The 20,173-nt window shown below is 47.4% G+C and overlaps 1 protein-coding gene and 1 long non-coding RNA gene across 2 annotated transcripts in view; both read left to right on the forward strand.

Annotated features, from left to right (window-relative positions):
* The first annotated feature begins 4,153 nt into the window (after positions 1–4,153).
* Positions 4,154–5,315, forward strand: LOC135807042 (uncharacterized). The gene is made up of 2 exons (XR_010551424.1): positions 4,154–4,646; positions 5,043–5,315. It is a non-coding gene; the product is annotated as an uncharacterized LOC135807042 (long non-coding RNA).
* A 2,314-nt stretch (positions 5,316–7,629) lies between these two features.
* Positions 7,630–20,173, forward strand: part of LOC135804460 (enhancer of mRNA-decapping protein 4-like) — a 28,480-nt gene continuing 15,936 nt past the window's right edge. Inside the window, exons 1-11 of the mRNA XM_065318336.1 lie at positions 7,630–7,804; positions 9,480–9,656; positions 10,130–10,229; positions 11,465–11,823; positions 12,321–12,431; positions 14,117–14,229; positions 14,379–14,462; positions 14,711–14,806; positions 15,813–15,848; positions 16,226–16,310; positions 19,460–19,668. Of these exons, the coding sequence (XP_065174408.1) occupies positions 9,492–9,656; positions 10,130–10,229; positions 11,465–11,823; positions 12,321–12,431; positions 14,117–14,229; positions 14,379–14,462; positions 14,711–14,806; positions 15,813–15,848; positions 16,226–16,310; positions 19,460–19,668 (1,358 nt within the window). The 5' untranslated portion in view covers positions 7,630–7,804; positions 9,480–9,491. The remainder of the gene's footprint in view (positions 7,805–9,479; positions 9,657–10,129; positions 10,230–11,464; positions 11,824–12,320; positions 12,432–14,116; positions 14,230–14,378; positions 14,463–14,710; positions 14,807–15,812; positions 15,849–16,225; positions 16,311–19,459; positions 19,669–20,173) is intronic.

Raw genomic sequence — 20,173 nt, forward strand, 5'->3', positions numbered from 1 at the left:
TGTGCACGATGGCTGGGCTCCTGCAGCTCTCGGTTTCCTAGCAGCAACTAATGGTGACATGTGTAATGAGGTATAAGCATGAACATACCTAGTGCCATGATAGTACATTCTGCTCCAGTGGAGTGAAGCAAGTCAATTGGGTACCCCTGCTCGGCATGTGCAGAGCGGGGAAAAAAGGTTCCATCGTACAGGCAACGGTCCTACATGAAGCAAGGGCACACCACCACTACCACCATATTTTCTTCTGAATGAAGTGCCGCTACCAAAATTCCATCAAAAGCAGTAAGGCTACATCTTTGATCACACAGCGTACCCACAGAACATACACTATCAAAAGTGACAATACGTCCTGGTCATACACACACACACACCTCTGTCCTTCAGCACGAAGCCACCTCGCACCACAGCCCGTGCAGCCATACGCATTCCTTGGGAATTTGCCAGCTGGAAAGGGCACAAACACACCAGCAGACACAGCAGCCATCACAACACCGTTATGAGTGATAGAATAGCAATGGTAAGTTAGGAGCCATGCAGTGTCATGTGCATGGCATGCAGAGCTCTAGAGGCACAATACCAGTACACACTGATTGCCTCCAAATACGCAGCCATGCTGGCAAGCATGCAAGCTAGACTGAGTGCTCAGTTTAAAAGGTTTGACGGAGCCTAAATGAAAAGAAAACGTTCCGCTGCAAACAAAATACCATAGGTTTCAGACACGAAGAAAGAAAACATGTTTCGGGGATGAAGTAGAAAAAAGAAAAGAATACAGAAACCTTGCCTCAGCTCTGCACCCTTCATTATCTTATAACTCGTTATGCGTCTCAGCACCCCGCTTCTTTGCCTCTCCTAAAGGCAACATCACTGGAGAAAAAACTTCAAAAAGGACTAACCCGCTGTACTAGTTGGTGCGCCTGAGTGCTGCAAGGCCAAACGAGAAGGAAAGCAAAACACAATGTTTGACATGCAGCAGTGGTTGCAGTTTTTTTTAAGCCTCTTATACGGACAATCACAGAACATTATTTCACTGGCCTGACCGCGGCAACAACTGCAAAGCAAAACAAAAAATAAAATAAAACTTTACAATCTGCACACAATGACAAGCAGTGGTTGCAGTAGCAGCAAGAAAAACAAATAACATTGGTCAGAGACTGGAGAGACTGAAGTACATGCAGGACAGAGTACATAAAGTAGAGCAGCAGCAAGAACATTGCAAACAAGAATATGGAAACTTCCATTCATCAGAGTGAATCCCTGTACTACACACTGTCTTCACTGAAACTACAGTCCATTCACAAAGAGATGATAATCTTACTTTCGGCAATAAGCGGGGTCAAACTTGGAGTTGAAAAAAGAATTTGTTTGCAATCCCTGCGGAATGCTCTTCCAATTATGTTTCTGGGGTCTATTTCTCCAACAGGCAAACCGTAACAAGGATTTCGGCCATGTTTTGCACCGATAGCATTGAATTGGGAAGACAATGTACGTATAAATCTAAACTGCTTGACCCCACTTGCAACAGTACACTGTGTGGTTCAAACCCCAGTTGAACCTTTTTTTGTCCCATTTTTAAAACATCAAACTTTGCGTCACTGCATCGGGTACAATAAAATCACCAAGATACGCGAACTCACCGGAGCCAGAGATCATCTTGTTAGGAATGGACTGTAAGTGAGTGGTAACAATCTCGAGTATGAGTACTAGTACATGTAGATACACAAAACCAGCAAAGGAATACGCTGTCAATAGGGTAAGTGAGCTTACACCCTGTGTTACTGAAGAGTGCCGGGGGGGGGGGGGGGGGGGGGACTACCGTATCTTACCGGTTATGCGTTGACCCCCAATACTTGCGGCCTCGATTTACCGGTTCAATATCACATGATCAGCAGTAGTTGAACCTGGTTGTAAGTCGACTACCCCATCTTTGATTCGTTTAAAAAGTCATAAAATGTCGACTAACAACCAAAAAAAACATGACACTTAAGACTGCAGTCTGGTCCTTACGCGGTGAAAAGTCGAAGGAAGTGCTGCAACATGGTGATGAGTGTTTCCGCACTGCCGTGTTGCTAGCTTGCCCTGAAACACACCGCAAACGCATGCCGCAATAGAGAAATCAATGAATATTCAATGTCCACCAACCCTCCACATGCAACGCATTGGAAGGCGAGGCAAGGCTCACCTACCAAACCACTTGCATACACCGGTAAACATGAGACTTGAGGCGTGTAACATGGTCAAAAATGCCAACCATGCAACTTCAAGTCTTGCCATCGGAAAGCTGAATTACAAGTATCTCATTCGTTTAATATAATATTTTCATGATTTAATTTTAAAGGAAAGGACCGAAATGTTACATGTTATCCGTAGTAGTACGCCGTGTGATACGACTTATTATTGCCGTTTGTTATTCCACCACAAGTTCCATTCTACGTGTATTTTAGTTTAGTACGAAGAGATAGTGCCGTCCGTATTTTTCTTTTCCAGCCATTTTTAAAACAATTCAACTTTCTCTGACGAGGTCTCAATGACCGAAGCAGCTGTCAGAAGGAATTCAGTCCTCAGAAGGAACCTCTTGCTATTGTGGGAAGTGTGTGTGTGTGGTCGGCCGCAGAGTTCACTGGTGGGGTACTCGGAGAGTCAATTCAAGGTGCATCCTCTGTTGTGTACGAGAAATGTACCATGGTGCCTGGGATACGTGTAAGCCCGGGAGAGAACGCTCCGTTGATTACCGAGGATCCTGGTTGACACAGCTCTGCACCCGCTTTTCCCGCCGAGTACTTCTCGGGGTACAAGAATTCACGATGTGACAGATCACAAGAAAACTATTAGGGAGCTGGCCGTTCTCGACCTCTCTCCCAGAGTGTTTAGTCAGTGGTAGGAAATCATCTTGTGGGGCGTACTGTACTCACCACTCGAACTGGGCAAATCAGAAGACTGTGAGAGTGGGGATGGGATTGAAACATGGTGAATTTTTCATGAGTTTTTACCAACAATGGTTAACAATGTTATGTTCCCATCGCCAAACATCACCCACCCGTTGCTCTCCAGAAAACTGATCTAGGAATACCAGGCACAATCGGGATGGGCGCTTGTTTGGTTCTTCGCTGTCACTGGAGGCTTCTTTCTGTGTCCTTCCTTATCCATTTCAGATATTCTTCGCCGTATATCATCGTAAACGACAGATATCGGCCCATTCTGGGGTTCCCGCGACTTCTACCCAAAGGCTTCCTCACACTGAGAATTGTGAGGCACACATCGCACGACCTTTTGCATGCCGTGTCCTCCCCTGCTCTTATACAACTCCCTGCCATGGTGCTAACATGCGTATCTGTAGACCTGATGATTCATTGCATTGCTGTGCATCACTATAACTACTAGTATAAGACCGTTCTCACAGTAGAATCAGTCCGCTGTCAACACAGTGCTCAGAATCGCTAAGACCACTAAGACCGCTCTCATAATTATTTCATATTTTTATAATTATCGCACTTTATCATCCACATGCACTCACGCACACTGCTGCTGTACTCACATGGAAAGTGCTGGAGCCACTGCTGCAAACGAATGGGATGTTTCACCCTCTGTTTTCGGGCTCCTGGTGACAGTGCCTCAACACAAGCGTAAAAATGTTGGCACACCCTTTATGATTCCCTGCTCCCAAAGAAAATTCCCAACTCTCTACTGCTCCTCACGCCTAGTCTCTTGCACACCTAGAACTAGCAGAAGGCAATACTTGTAACCGTTTCCTTGCAGACTACAACTAAGTAAATAAAAATGCTCGACGACTGATATGATTGTGATCGTGATATGCGCAAAATCGCAAGTGGCACAATACTCAATACTGACAATAGGCTAGCTAAGCAGAATGGTTTGGAGCTCAGAGTCAGAGCTGCCACGTCCACTGCACAGTAGGCTTTTCCGGATTAAAGGGGAACTCCGGTCCAAAATCACCCCCATTTTTTATTGCGGAATCCATTAGAGTATGTCGTAAGTGGTAGAATGGCGAAAACCGGAAGCTTCTACGACAAGGATAACATACCTAAATTACCAATTGCGATTTTCCATATTTGGCACGAGGGGGCCCCCGCCCACCCTGTGACGTAAAACGTTCTCAGTGACCTCCAAATTTTTGTATTCAAATGGTAGACCTGCAGAAATTTTGAAAAAGGTATTCACTGTTTTTTCTTCAATCAATAACCCTTGTACTAGTATTCATTCGATCATCATGTTGGAGGAAGAGGAGACCACGGGAGGTGTGGAGGTGGACGCCACTTCGGATTCAACAACACCGAGGCCTTTTAGGTTCGAGCCGAAGCGCGCATCAGCGTCTGCGAAACTGTCTACAAGTAATATTTCTGAGACTACAAAACAGATGAACGTGAAGAGAACGCTTTGGTTGCAAGTGCTCGCGTGAGAAGCACTGCTTCATGCCGTTGCGAACAATGCAGCATGATGTGGAGCGAGGTCGAGTCGACTTGTTGCTGGGAGGTTCCTGCAGCTTTCAGTAAACGCGGCGAGCAGGAAGGGCTGCAGGGCGTCATGCAGCACTCAGAGTTTGCTGTTGTTTGCCTGCAAAAATCAGTGCTCGAGGTGGCATTGCTTTCCTTCGAAGAATTTCGGGCAAGGTGTGGACCGTGGTCAAACAGGTGAGGATTCACTGAATCGGTTTCATTATTTCCTTTCTTTCCATGTTTCATGTACCGGTACAAAGTAGATGGGAAGTGTTGTGCAATGATTTTGTGTACAGTATTCAAATTCACCAACTTCCATCACACAATCATGAAGTTCTATTGCACCCATGCCAATATAATTATACTGGTACAACGATGTCTTTCATTCATACTATTCCTAGCACTGTAAGTGTTTCAACTGTGTGTAAAAGTGATGTAAATTTGAAAACAGGCCAAAGTGTCTTTAGTATAGTAGCCCATAGAAATATTAATTCGAATCCGAAACTATTTACACTGAAACTATTTACTTTTACACAATCATGAAGACACTCGTGGTATGTGTATCTACATCTCTCCAACTGTTTTGTGCAGGATTTGGAGACATGTGGCGTATAGACAATACACATGGTTCACCCATGGATACTTTGGACGCAAGCAGCGGCGTGTGATACCGTCTTGCGTGGTATCGAAGATAAAGCAGCTGTGCCAGAAGCCAATGCAGATGCGCACTGGGGCTTTGAGGAAGCAGTTGGACATGATGATGATGATGATAATGCTTCTTGGCCTGGTTGACGTTCACATAATCATTGGTACATGTGCATGCAGAATGTAGAAAACAGTTGACAGACACGATTTATAACTATTCTTGACTCGGGCAATATTTGTGTTTTCGGGTGGGCGCATGCTTTGCACCAATGCAGCTGCATGAACAATCTGGTGAAGTTGACAGATACAATGGCACAAGACTGTACTGTGTTCGGGAGCATGGGGTTGTGCCGGTGCCGTGTGCCGTTGCGAATGCCGAGAATGGTTGTATGCACATCGTTCAACAGGTACTTTAAGAAGTTGCAGGACATTGTCGTGCAGCTTCTTGGCCACTTTGTGCTCTTGGTGTATTCCAGCCTGTACCTGAGCACACCCTCCTTGGTTTTGGCGTGCGCTCTCCCTATATTGGCATTGTGGGGCAGACATGCCGACTGTACCCGTGCTCTCATGCCATTGTACGAAAAGTGGACACGTTTTGGTGCCCACTTCAGTATGACAGCATGGAAAATTTCCAGACTACAAATCATACTGTACCTTGTATTTGTGGCAGTGTAGCTGCAACCGGAAAGTAACGCAATGGAAACTTACAGATAAAGAGAACCGAAATAACACACATGATAACGTTCCATGTACATTACATCAATTCTCGACTTCACTGACTAGGATTTTGAGTAGAGGACTTTGAGTAGGACTGTACTCTGTAGTCGTTTAGAGCTACGTTCTGGACGGCACAAAATCATGCCGTTCACTTTACTCATCGTGCTCACGTTCCTGGAAGTAAATCGAAGATGGTCTGCTTTTGCTGGCAGCAGAGGTAGAGGAGCTACTAACTATTAGTATGACATGTACCGCCAAGTTTCAGGATGGCAGAGACCCTGGCTTCAAGCGTCGCTGCTGCTTCTGCTTATAGCCACCAATGCTTTGTGCAAACTCTTGTTGGAAATCTCTTTCATAGCACATCTCAGTGAACTGCTCAGTGCAGACACGGTTATTTTTCGTCGGAGAAAAATCCTTCCAACATACTCTCCATAGCCAAGCTGTCGTCAGGTTCGCGTCAGCCAGAGGAAAGCCATGCTACGACAGCCCGCAGGCGCCTCTTTCTTCGTGACATTGTTGCATCCAGAGACGCAGCAGCGAGTCGTGACAATAAATCGGGCATGGCACAGAACAACAAGCACTTCAACAATGGCCAAGGACTTTTCATTCTTGCTTCAATTATTTGAAAATTTCATCTGAGTGGACCGGGCTGAGAACGTTTTACGTCACAGGGTGGGAGGGGGCCCCCTCGTGCCAAATATGGAAAATTGCAATTGGTAATTTAGGTATGTTATCCTTGTCGTAGAAGCTTCCGGTTTTCGCCATTCTACCACTTACGACATACTCTAATGGATTCCGCAATAAAAAATGGGGGTGATTTTGGACCGGAGTTCCCCTTTAAGCGGGATTCACAGAAGCTTTTTTGCGATGCGACACGCGATGCGACAGGCGCGAAACCGGGAAAACCCCAAATCGCAGCCATGTCGCACCCCACGCAACTGACGCAACTGGGCCATCGCATGCCATCGCAGAAGTTGAGCTTGGCTCAACTTTTGCGATGCGATGCGATGCGACAAGCGATTTGGTGTACGATTTTGACCTTTTCTACAGCAAAGTTGTACAAAGGTGCAAGAGTTGCCTTTAAATTTTTACAAGTTGTGTCAAACCGCGCGAATATCATGGTGACGTACCCAAATCAGCAAAACTTTGTCGCATCGCTGACTTCTTCTGTGAATGGTATTTCGCGAGTTCGCATCGCACGCATCCATCGCAGATCGCGTCGCATCGCGTGTCGCATCGCAAAAAAGCTTCTGTGAATCCCGCTTTATGCGTTTTTTCTTGATCTAAAATGGAAATGGAAAGTGTTTTGAAAAACCCCTATAAATCAAATTTTTTTCTAAAGAAAATGCAAAAATTTGCCCAAAAAAGCACAAAAATGCCACCGTTGCCATGGTAACAAAATGGCGACAGCTAGTCGCGTGACATTTGGCACCATGGTGATCATTCATGGTGATCGTGAAGTACCTATCGCTTGCAGGGAGTCGTAAAATACCGGTATTTTACGACTCCCTGGCCCAAAGTGGGTCAAAATGGACAAAATGCATTTTGACCCCCAAAATGCAAAAATATGCAAACACATAATCCGGAAAGGCCTACTGCACAGACTTTCAGTGCACACTGTACTGCACAGCCTGCCAGCATGACGTTCAATCATGACGTAATTCCTTCAAGTGATGTAATTGCATGGTGACGTCACAGAAACTGATCACGGTTTTACGAAAATTTTCCCCCAGAAAGCTTTTGTTTCGGTCTTTTGACTTTGAATGCATTATTGTTTCGAAGAACTACTAGTACTAGTAATACTACTACTTGCCACTTGCCTACTTGCCACTTGCCTACTTGCCACGTACCTAACTAAAGGGCTTCATTGAGTTTCGGTTCAGTTTACCCTCAGACATCTTGCTTGACGGAGGATTCGTCTGTTACAAGCGAAACTAGGGCCAAGCACTCGCTCTCGTCGAGGTTCTCTTTGTCGGAGGCTTTTTACCCAGGTTGGTGAGAAAATGAAGCAGACCTGTTCGTGAATGTATGATAATCCAGTAGTCATAGGTGTATGTTGAAGGTAGTCCAAGCCTTTTTTAGATTGTGACCTTCTCTCCCTCTTTCTGCTCTGCCTGTATCTCAAAATCTCAGCTTTGGAACAGTGATGGGACCTGTGTAGAATTCAGGAGGCTACCTAGAAAAGGCTTGCATTTAGAATGTTGATTTCTGCTTCTAAGAAGTTTAGTGTTGTCGCAGGTTCGGTCAGAATTGGGTAAAGGTATAGTTTAGGGTCCCAAATGATTTCGCACTTTCCCAGTGTTCTGTGCACTGAGTACTGTTGCTTTGCAAGGTTTCTGGGGTTCATGTACACAGAAAGCACGCGTGACAGTACACAGAACACTGGGAAAGTGCGAAATAATGTGGGACCCTAAACTGCACCTTTACCCAGAATTGTACCCATGTGTGTGTGTGTGTGTGTGTGTGTGTGTGTGTGTGTGTGTGTGTGTGTGTGTGTGTGTGTGTGTATGTGTGTGTGTGTGGTGTGTGTGTGCGCGCGCGCGCGCGCGTGTGTGTGTGTATCGTGATGTAGCTGAAGCTGTAGTAGTAATCGTGTGGTCTCTGTAGTGCTGCGAATGTGATTGGGCTTACAGATGTTTAAAAAAGTGCCTCACGTGAACAATTGCATGCAAGCGTCCTCTCTTTTCTGAAATAACACATGGGGCACATTACATACAGTTGTCTGGAGCTTCCATGGGTTTCTTCACTGTATTCGATTGCGTGTTGATAAAAAGGTTGAAGACACGCATGGTTGTATTGATGTGTGTGTGTGTGTGTGTGTGTGTGTGTGTGTGTGTGTGTGTGTGTGTGTGTGTGTGTGTGTGTGTGTGTGTGTGTCCCATATGGTGCAGTGGTATGTGCAGTCGATTTCCAATCGAGAGGTTGCGGGTTCAATTCCCAACGATTATGGTCGCACACGTCTTTCTTCTCTTTCTCATTCTTCTGGGTGGTTACCAACAGCCAGTGTATGCCGGAGTATGTGGTGTGGCGTGCGTGTGTCAAAAAAATAATGAAAAAAAAGGGATTCACTGGCCAGAAAAAGCCACTTCAATCAGCTGTGTGGTGGATACCAGGCTAAAATTAGTGGCGGTCAATTCATCAGCCTTGCAAGCTGTTGAATGGTGTAATCCCAGCACAAGTTGCTATGTCTAACATAGCTGCTCTCTATCATCGCTTCCGCGATGGGCAGGTCTGAGGTCTGAGGTGTGTGTATGTGTGTGTGAGGTACGTTACATTGTACTTTGTGTCTGCGATGATTTTTGGTGATAAACCTTGCATGGTGTGGCGAGTTGAGATGCTCTGTGCTGTTGCCGGTGTAGTATGGCACGTCAACACATGTGAACAGCAGACAGCCGTTCAGGAAGGAAGTTGGCAGATGAGTTCACCAACACGGTGACTAAGTACGGCAGTGCTGTTGAGGTGCAGGTGCCCATAAGCCCATTGCGTATTGCCAAATTAATTTTGATTGCATGAGTAATGCTTGCGGGTACGCTGCGATCGGGGGCGAACTGTTCAACACCCCAGACGGCCATGCCCAGGTGCCTGTGTGGGGTGTCCGCGGTACAAATTGCGTCATTGCGCAATGGGCTTGTTGCTGTATGCGCGCGTGATATTCGGCATGCGCAGGTGGCTGGCAACATGGAGCTGGAGGAGTTGACTGACGAAGAACAGATCATCGGCTTGACAGGAGAGGACAGGCCCAATGGCATCCCCATTGCAAGCACAAAGATGGTGAAGATCGTCGCCAGCTCCAAGACATCATTGGATGGCAGCAGCACCGACCCGATGTGTGCTAGCAGCCTTGTGAGTGTTTGCCTTTCTTCTCCCTGGATTGCTTGCCTGTTGTGCCTGCTGTGTGTGTTGTGTGTGTGTTGTGTGTGTGTGTGTGTGTATGTGTGTGTGTATGTCTGTGAATGTGTGTGTCTGTGTGTGTCTGTGTGTGTCTGTTTGATCGTGTTTTCAAACTTGACGCCAAATTGCTGGCAGCCAATATTGAGCTATCTGACTACTTTCGCAGTCCGTGGCCATTTGCTGTGTCTTGTAATGAGGGGAATCGAACCTGTGGGACGGCGGAAGGTGACGTTATAATGAACGTTGTCTGCAAACGAATTATCTCTCTTGGATGGTTTATAGGTTGTGATTCTAAACAGTTCTAAACAAGCAGACATTTTGAGGCCTAGGTGCTCTGCCAAAATCCTTTTCTTGAACATTTATTTGGTATCTTGTTGAGGCTTTACAGATTGCAATGTGTACAAATATGCATTTTATATTTGAAGGTCAAGAATGTTTCTATTGCCAACCAGTCATGGGAACAAAACTTCTACGATGGAGTCCTTGTGGCGTCCAATGACCGTTACTTTGCATATGCTGTCAGGGGTAAGCATGCATGCAGCATTCGTGTGCGCGTATGTGTGTGTGTGCAGGTGTGTGCGTGTACGTGTGTGCGTGTGTGTGTGTGTGTGTGTGTGTGTGTGTGTGTGTGTGTGTGTGCGTGCGTGCATGCACGTGTGTGCATCCGGGCACGTGTGGTGATGTGTGGTGACGGCGTGCACGCATATACACATTGCATTCTTGACTTTCTTGTTTTTCCCCACGCTTTGCAATTTCCATCTGGGGTCACAGACTTCTTGAAGCTTTGCTGGGTGGCTTGTATAATGCATTAAACCAAAGGGATAGGGTAATAACTGAAGATGATGATGGTTGCGTACATGTGCATACATGTATTGCAGTATGAGCAGGTCTGGAGTTGCACAGCGCCCGTCCAGTGTATTCATGTATTGCGGTATGAGCAGGTCTGGAGTTGCACAGCGCCCGTCCAGTGCATACATGTATTGCGGCTCATGGGTTTGGGATTTCTTTGGCCGCAACTGTACATTGGTGGTCTGGTCTTCCAGTAGTTGGTAAGTTGGAGGGGGAGGGGGCTGCGGTTACATGTATACATGTTTTTAACCCTTTACCATCCGTGCGTACTTGAATCGATCTCTAGAGATCGATGGACATGCATACACTAAAACATTCGTAACTCGATCGATTCTTGGCGGAATTTAAAGAACTAAGTATCTAGAAAGAAGCCGAAGAACCCAGCTTTCCATTGCACCAGTCGGTAAAGAGCTGCGATGTCGCATTCCAAAGATATTTTGCTCGACATTTCAGCTACGGCAAAAGTCGAATTTCTTTCCGAGTGACTGACCTTCAGCGGGGATTTTCCCCTCTCCTGACATGCTGAGTCACTTTGGCATGCTTCGAGCGCGTGGGCAGCATGAAAAGAAACTCAAGCAAAACATTTGGAATGTTTACGATGAAGGAGCGAGAAATGGCTGACGAGGAGAGAATTTCCTCGTATATACAGCGATGGGGTGTATTTGAAGCTCCCTGGCGCTGGATATGTGATCTCGGTCGTGCCCTGTTTGAGCTCAATGTACGCAGCTCGTGGAGAGCTTTCCAGAATGCCCAAGATTGTGAAAATTGGTTGATTAGAACCGAAGATATTCTCAGAATAAGGTGAGAATTATTGCATTTGGGACTGCTGGGGAAATTTGGTCGGATGGTAAAGGGTTAATAATTTGTTTGTGACTGTTTTGATTGTATGTGCGTGGGGTGGCGGCTTCTAGGCAAGAATGGCTATATGGTGAGGGTTATCAACCAGCGCACCTCCACCCGTACTCTACTCAAGGGTCTTCTGGCGCCTGTAGCCGACGTGGCGTTTGCACACGCCTCCAGCAACTTGATTGGCTGTGTGGACAGCGGCGGCAACCTGTTTATATGGGAGCTGTCCGATGCGGAGGATGACATCCAGTCCTCGGTGTGTTTGATTGTACACAGCAAGAAGGAGCCGAATCCAGATGAGGTGCACCGCCTGGTGTGGTCTCCGCATGTGCCCATACCGGGCAACAAGCCTGTTGTCGTTGACGACAGCGATGACGATGATGATGGCACGCACACTTTTCTCGGTGTTGTCCATGGCTGTACGGTGAGTCAGTTAGCGGCTGCGGGGGGGGGAAGGGCATGCCTCTTCCAGGCAATGAGCACATTACATCTTCATTGCTGTTTCTACTGTGTGCACATCTTCTTTGAATTGTCAGGTACATTTAGAATATCTCTCTTACTCAATCTGCAGACAGAACTGTTTCGTCTCTTGTGGACTCATCAGCGCAGCACAGAGAAAATGAGGCCAAACCAAACAATATCTCTCTAATCCAGGCGGTCTGGGTAGTGACTGAGGTCACGGGATATGCACAATGGCACATGAAAGTAGGTATGTGCCTTAGAGGTAGGTTGTAACCGTTAAGATTCCGGTTAACGGATCAGCTGAAAACTCTAACCGTTTCAGCCCTACTAATTTTGTTGTTGCCACTGCTGTTGCCTCAATCGCCAGTGTTGTAATCATTGTCGTTGTCGTCGTTGTTGTTGTTGTTGTTGTTGTTGTTGTTGTTGTTGTTGTTGTTGTTGTTGTTGTTGTTGTTTCAGGCGGTGGTGTATGATGTTGAAGTTGCCCGTTCTGCACAAATCGGAGACACCCCCTTGGCACAGGAGACCATTCTTGCTGGTATTACTGTTGTGGACACCGCTCATGAGCAGGTGAGATTTGACCATCATTTATGTACAGTTAGGGGCCATCCATAAATATCAATAGTTTTTTTCAATCCGTGAATTTTACAAAGTAACCAGGACCCACCACCCACCCCCCTACTTTTTACGGAATAAAATATTGATGACACATGTACTGTACCTACATAAATGTAGGTGGAGTCCATACACACGCAGGCATGCGCTCACCGTGTCATTCAGTGCAGCGTCCTTTGGGGTGTCGGCGGAGGTGGAAGTCTGTGCGAAAATGCTACTTCCTAGCTTCTGCCCGTCCTTCGCTCTGAGTGAAATGGCCTTTTGGATGATCTCCGACCTTGCCTGCGGGTCTGCGGAAAACGTCTCCATCCACTGCTTCTGTGCTTTGGTGAAAAACGCAGATCGATTATTGGACGTTTCAACAGTCCACAAGGCCTCGAGGACGGCGTAGTAGCCATCGTCGTCTTCACCAGGGCTGTCAAGCTCTTTGAAAAACTTATCTTTTTTGGCAGCTGTACCAAACAAAGTAGTCTGCCGTGCCATTTTCGTTAGGCAGCTGTACCAAACAAAGTAGTCTGCCGTGCCATTTTCGTTAGGCCACGCTCCACATGGGAACTGTTCCAACCATTGGCGATGTAGCAATTCTTCGATGTGGAGTTCAAATAAGAGCTGAACTTGACCCGGATTAATCAGGTATTGTGATACTTCGAATAATTGTGCAATAATTATACTTGTGAATAATATCTGACAAACTTCCCTCTTTCTTTTGCTTCAAGAGTTTCGATCTCCACTACATTTTTTGGAGACAACAATCTACGTGTACGTGTGGTTCGACGCACGCAGACCCACGCACACGCAGTACTGGGCGCCAGGTCTGCGTGTCATCGATATTTTATTTACTTTGAATTTCGGCTGCACCCACCACCCAGGTACAAAAATTTCACGGATTGTAAAAACTATCGACATTTACGGACGGCCCCTTATGCCTTTATTCCCGTAGCTATGCAAAAGACGTTACTTTAGTAGCGCCTAGTGCTAGCCAGGGTCCACAGCGCTTTATTACGTTTCTTTCTGTGTGTGTGTGCGTGCGTGCGTGCGCTTCTGGCTAGATTAACTCTTGTGTAATCACTGGTGCTGGTGAAGCTTATGTCAAATCCACTCTGATTTAGCCACCCACACTAGTACCAAGTATTACCCTCACTGGGGGCAGGGGGTAACTGCAGTTGGATCCCGGGACGGGTACCCTGATGCCGTCAATCCTTTTTCTGCACTTTGTCCTCACCCACTTACTACTGAGGTGTGGTGAGCCCGTAAGTGGGATCATTTTCAATTCCACCCAGAGTTTCGGGGATTTCAGGGGTTGTCGGCCGTTGGGCGGTTCAATAGCCAGTTGAGTCCTCTTTCCAAGATTTCTTTTGAGTTCCTCTCTCCTCTCTCCCGGGGAGACCCACGTAACCAATTTTGGCAGTGAGCAAGTGCAGTACAGTACAGTGTGTGTGTGCGTGCATGCGTGCTTGCGTGTGTGTTGTCGGCCATCGGCCGTCGGGCATACCTGGTGCTATCCCATACAGCTCCTGGGCTTTCAAGCCCTCTCGTTTGTGTTTTGTACTGATGTGCCTCAGCAGTCAGTAATTCGACTGCTGAGTGGTTATCAACTTTGTACATGTTGTGTACGTGCGTGTGTGTGTGTTTATGTGTAGAATATCTACGACCTCAGTCTGTCTCCAGATGCCGCTGTTCTCGCGTCCTGCGGAGGTGATGGCCTTGTCCGGTTCTGGCAGGTTGACCAAGCAACGTTGAAGACTAGCCCGCAGTGAGTCACCGTGTGGATCGCTGTGTGTGTGTGTGCGTGCGCGTGGGTGAGTGGGTGGGTGGGTGGGTGTGAGGGGGGCCAAAGTTCTCGCGTATCTTCTAAAGTGCTGTCCATCTCTGTGTGTCTGGTTGTTTGTGTGCTGTCTTCAGTTGCCTACACACATGGTCTCCACACGACGGTGCACGAGTCTCTAGTATCATCTTCTGTGATGACCGAGTCAGCCATAACCCTGAGTACGTGCTAAGAGGCAGTGCCGTGCGCGCATTCCTTGTTTCGGTGATGCACTGGTGTGATTCTGGCAGTCTGTTGAATGAGTACTCTCTGGCATTCGTCTTTGGTGTGGCTTCTATAACTGTGGCCGGAGCTGTGTATGTGCGTCTGCACTGTATATGTGCGTCTTGTTCATTTGTGAAGTCGGATTTCCATTGCCGCCGCTGTATGTTTGAAGTTTGCTGTGCGATCTGACTGTGGTGTTTTCCAGTCGCACGTTCTGGCGCTTCGTGGTGACAGCTGCTGAGTCCAACCGCGTGCTCAAGATCTGGTGTACTGTGAAGTGGGAATGCTTACAAACCATCAGGTACGAATGGGGTTACAGTCGACTATTGGTGGGGGAGAGGGGGGGGGGGGGGGGTACTCTAGTTTCTCAGTGTTGTATTGCAATTCTGTGTGTTCCGCCCCAGTATGTGTCCGTGTGTGTGTGTGTGTGCATGTGTGTGTGCATGTGTGTGTGCGTGTGTGTGTGTGCGTGTGTGTGTGTGCGCGCGCGTGTGTGTGGTCTACGGGAGGTATTCCAGTGTATTCTTCCATCTTTGTTATACCTATAATGTTGACGTGTAGGTGACACAACTTTACTCTTCAGCTTGCCACAAGCAGATGTGTGAGGGTGGCACGAAAATTGGGATGGAACATGGGAAATTGATGCAGATCTTCGAATACTTGTCTAACCGTCGTGCAATGGTCATAGTTCGCCAATGTCTTCCTGTACATAAGAGATGTCTTAGTTCACTTATTAGAGAGGTTCCGGGGTACGATTTTCCGTGCCAAAATCCGTATCGGTGGGCGCTACGGATTTTTTCGAGGCATGCTCCATACGATTTTTTGGCACGGAGAATCCGTGTGGACTGGCTTTCATACGAACCATGTTTCGTATGGAGATTTTGCATCATCGAGTGCAGAAAGATTTTTCGCGTACAAATTTGGTACGAGAAACATCGATGTTCCCCGGGAAGTTTTGATTTCGGTACAAATTTTCAAAGTAAAAAGGCATCGCACGGGAATATGACGTGTTTGCGATCGTAACCTAGGCAATGACGGCAAAGACATAAGTTCCGTACTCCGGAACATTTCACTGCTCGAAAACGACGTATAAAAATCCGGAGCGCCTCTACGGATTTTGGCACGAAAAATCGCACTCCGGAACCTCTTTATTGTATTTTCAGAAAACCTCTCTGAATGTTTTACTAGTACAGCTGTAGTGTGCTAGGAGAGTGTTGTGGTGATTCACTACTGCCCTGTCTTACTTGCTTGACTGCTGTCTGACTGCATGCGTTCTCTGGCGTGTTTGCACCGGTGTTCTTCTCCAGCTTTGAACCGGAGTCGAGTGCCAATGCTGGCGGCAGGTATGTGTTGTGCAGCTGCTGTGGCCTTGGCATAGTCCTCTGAGGCTTGATAGAGGTCGTTATGGCCTGCTGTTCAGCTCTGTAGAGTACAGGTGTGGATTTGGGTGGGTGCATACTTCGACCCAAGTGCAGGATAGCCGGTATTGTAATAAGTACAGTTAAACTAGGTTTTATATTTTTATGTCTATTACAGTTACTCAATCTGCGGTCAGCATGCTGTTTCGTTCTTTGTGAACTCATCAGCGCAGCACAGAGGAAGTGAGGCCGAACCTGATAGCAAGGAAAAATAAATTTTGAATTTTCCAAAGCCATATTTAAACCAGGCCCAAACTACATGTAAGTTATTTTGTAATGTTTCCTTGTCCCTTTATGTACAGCATCTTTGGTGCCACTGAGCCACGTCTCCAGTTGGCAATGGATTCTTCTGCATCGTTCTTTGTTTTAAGTGACATCACTCGCAAGGTTAGTTGAATGTGCGTGTGTGTGTATGTGTGTGTGTGTGTACGTGTACGTGTGTGTGTACGTGTGCGCTTGTGTGTGTGTGTGTGTGTGTGTGTGTACGTGTGCGCCTGTGTGTGTGTGTGTGTGTGTGTGTGTGTGTGTGTGTGTGTGTGTGTGTGTCACCTTCATGGGCATGGGGGTAAGTGTAGTTTGTTCCTGGGACGGAGCCCCTGTTGCTGTCGATCTTTTTCTGAGCCTTGTCCCCACCTCCTTACTGTAGTGTGGTGAGCCCGTAAGCGGCTAATTATAACGTTGCTCAAGACCCAAAGGCCGTAAAATTTAATATACTTCAATTATCATTCAAATCACTCAATTTTCTATATTGCCTGCCGTGGTGTGTGTAGTGGCAATCCGTTGCAAACAGGGAAAGCACGCGGTTGGCTATGTTCTGGTGAATGCAAGTGCCCATGCAACACTTGTTTGCAGTCAACTCATAGAACAATTGGGTTGCAAGATTGATCAAGTAATTACCTTATCTACCATCCTGGCTACTTCATCCCACCAGTCCGCATGTGTTTGTCGGTTTGTCCACTTGCGTTCTGGCTTAGCCAACAATATCAGTTACAGATTTAACCTCTGGGTAAGCCTTGCTGATGTCCCTGTGTAACTCCTTGGAGTTGGATGGTAATGGAGTGGATGTAGGCCATCACATTCGATACGATTGTGGAATTGGCAATGGAATTGAAGTCGTGGGGAAGATCTCGGAAGTGAGGATACCTTATATCCCATGGCTGCATCCCATGAGTTATCCATGCTGATACCCTCCAGAGATTTGACTACAGCTGGGTACAATTCTGCAACGGTGACAAGGGCGAATGGCGGGCAGCCCAGCCAGTGTGGCGCAGGTCAACCAACTTCTTCTTAGAATCGGAAAGTACTTTCCAGAGTTGCCTCGACTGTCCCCTTTAGCTTATTCTGCCGCTTCAGTGAACCAGCGAAGATCATGCTGACCTCCAGGACCACTATGCCCATGTTGCGCACGGCGAGTTTAGTTGAACCCCAACACACCAGAGCACAGTAAAAAAGGTTAGAGTTAGTTACATGTTGCCAAACAAAATTGAACCGGACCGGTTTCTGCACATAAGTTAGAATGCTTCATCAGTCTTCATCATCGGCAGCAATGTTGGACATTTGGATCACGCTCAAGTTGAAGGCAGTGGGCACTGCAGTGCATGACCATGGTCGTATAAGTGGCTCCGCCATAGCCTTGACCATGTAGACGAGACAAATCAAGCTTGCAGCTTCAAAGGAAGCATACGGCAGAATCAGCCAATGCCCTGCCACTTGTACGTTCAGCACGTTCCACAAAGCCCGGGAGTTCTTCCCGTATTTTGAAGCTGGTATCCACAAACTGAATTACAACTGGCATTTGTTCCATGTCACTGCAATCAACTGCTTCATCTGCCAGCCCACTGAAGGCAAGGAGCTTGACGGATCTCCTGCAGCAGATACTTACGAATATCATCACCACAACATGCTATCAGCTCATTCTGAATCTGTGGAGATGTGAATGTTGGCAACATTCCACCCGCGCTCGACCGATGGAATGAATGTGACTCCTGCGGACTGCGCTGCTTTGAAGGTCGCTAGCGTAGCAATGGAGTCACGGTGGGCTTTTTGGTCGCTGTGCAATTTTAGCAAAGCTGATGCTGTACCACACCTCATCATCAGACTACTTCGAAGTAGAATACAGCTGACCTAGTCGATGGCGCCAAACGTGTTGCTCTCACCTCCGAACAATGTGCATGCCAAGCAATGCCATAGGTCCCAGGTGGTCGGAAATGGTGCTGAAGTAGCTCAAACTTCTCCCTCGAACCTAGCGAAACTGGCAACTTCAGCCACGAGCCTTGCACACCACCCACTGTCCCTGCAGTTCTCCTTGTTCCCGGATCATCAGACCGCCGACATTGCGAAACAGTTGCGGAAGAAGAGTACCGGCTTCAGGTCGGTCTGCAGTTGCAGGATCAGCTGCAGGTTCCGGAGAATCAACTTCTACAAGAGCACCAGGGTCCATCCGACATTCCAGACTGATTTTCAGAGACGAAGATGCTCGGAGAGTCCGCTCACTCGGGCTGGACTGAAGCGGATCCGCTGCCCATGTCGACGGAATTGCACACCGAGACATCGTTAGCCTCAACGAGGCTTGCAGAGTTGTCTGAACCATCGGTATCTGACGTTTGGAAGAAGGCGCTGAAAACTAATCTCCACTTTTCGCTTGACGAAAGCGCTTCATTCGCTTCATTTCTGCCACGCTGGCAGGACATGGAAATTAGTAGTAATAGACAAAAGTAAATGGAAACAAACTGAAAGCTTTTAAAGCAAGAAGACGCATTGTGACTTTCCGACTTAGAGTTCGACTCAGATTTTACTATTGCGTGTAAACCTCAGTTACCTCGAACCCACACTAACCTCGAAGTAGATGCATGTAGAGCTGTGCAAGTACTCGACCTCACAAGTAGATGTCTGTACAGAAGTCCTGCAAACTCTGCTCCAGTCGACACAGTAACAGTTATGCATGAAGTCAGTACCTGTACTGTAGGCTGTTGTGCTACCGGCATCTACTATGCGCAGACTCTGTGTACATGTCCCGGCACATGCAGACTGCGCACTGCGCAGAACAGGTGACTGACGAACCACAGTTGACAGCAGCACTCCGCCGTACACCACACACAGACTGTCAGTCCATAGGTACCGATAGGCGATGGTATCATCATGCTGCCTACACCGCATCTTGACAGGTACTGGCCAATCAAGTATGGATACCTACCTTGGGTATCTACATGCTATCCACTCAGCCTGCCTCCTGTTCTGTTCTGAACTGGTCTAACCCCCTCCCCCTGTGTTTGTGTGTGCGTGTGCGTGCATACGTGTGTGTGTGCATACGTGTGTGTGTGTGTGTGTGTGTGTGTGTGTGTGTGTGTGTGTGTGTGTGTGTGTGTGTGTGTGTGTGTGTGTGCATACGTGTGTGTGCGTGTGTGCTGTAATCCCAGCACAAGTTGCTATGTTTAACATAGCTGTTCGCTATCATCGCTTACGCGATGGGCATGTCTGAGGTCTGAGGTGTGTGTGCTTTGTCTGTGTATATTCATGTCTCCCTACGCGTCCTGCAGGTGTTGTATGTTCTTCACCTGGCACAAGATGGTGTGAATGGCCGTGCACAGTTCATCTCAGTTGCAGAGTTTGTGCTCTCTCAGCCAGTGCTCAGCTTCTCTGTTGTTGATGTCATCCTAGACACTGGCACTCCCCCACCGCAGCGGGTTGGTTCCACCGACCAGCGGAGAGTGCGTGAAATCCTGCGCCTCTGCTGTTTACAGCCGAAGTAAGAGTTCTTTCTCGTTCAGTCTTTTGGCTGTAACGCCCCTTCCCGCTCTCTCTCTCTCTCTCTCTCTCTCTCTCTCTCTCTCTCTCTCTCTCTCTCTCTCTCTCTCTCTCTCTCTCTCTCTCTCTCTCTCTCTCTCTCTCTCTCTCTCTCTCTCTCTCTTTCTCTCTCTCAGCCTGCATGTTACCATCAGGCATGTGTCACCCTTGTATCTTACCCCATTGTTCCCCCCCCCCCCCCCCCACTCCCACTCAGACCCTGGCGAAAGCTTGGTTCCTGTAGTCTGCTGTAAGCCATGTCTAGTGTTGTCTTACAGTAAGATCGGGCGCCGAAGAACGCAGGGGCTCGAGCGCAGCCTAGGAAAGTTCTTAATTTTTTGATTCTAGCCAGACCGTTCTTATTCCCACGCGCGCGGCGAGTCGAGTGACGTCATGACGTTTGTCATGTACATGTACATGTACATGTAGTGCAATGTAGTACTTCTAAACTAGTGGGTGTCGTAAAT

The sequence above is a fragment of the Sycon ciliatum genome, chromosome 1, assembly GCF_964019385.1.
Source record: "Sycon ciliatum chromosome 1, ocSycCili1.1, whole genome shotgun sequence".
Classification (NCBI taxonomy): domain Eukaryota; kingdom Metazoa; phylum Porifera; class Calcarea; order Leucosolenida; family Sycettidae; genus Sycon; species Sycon ciliatum.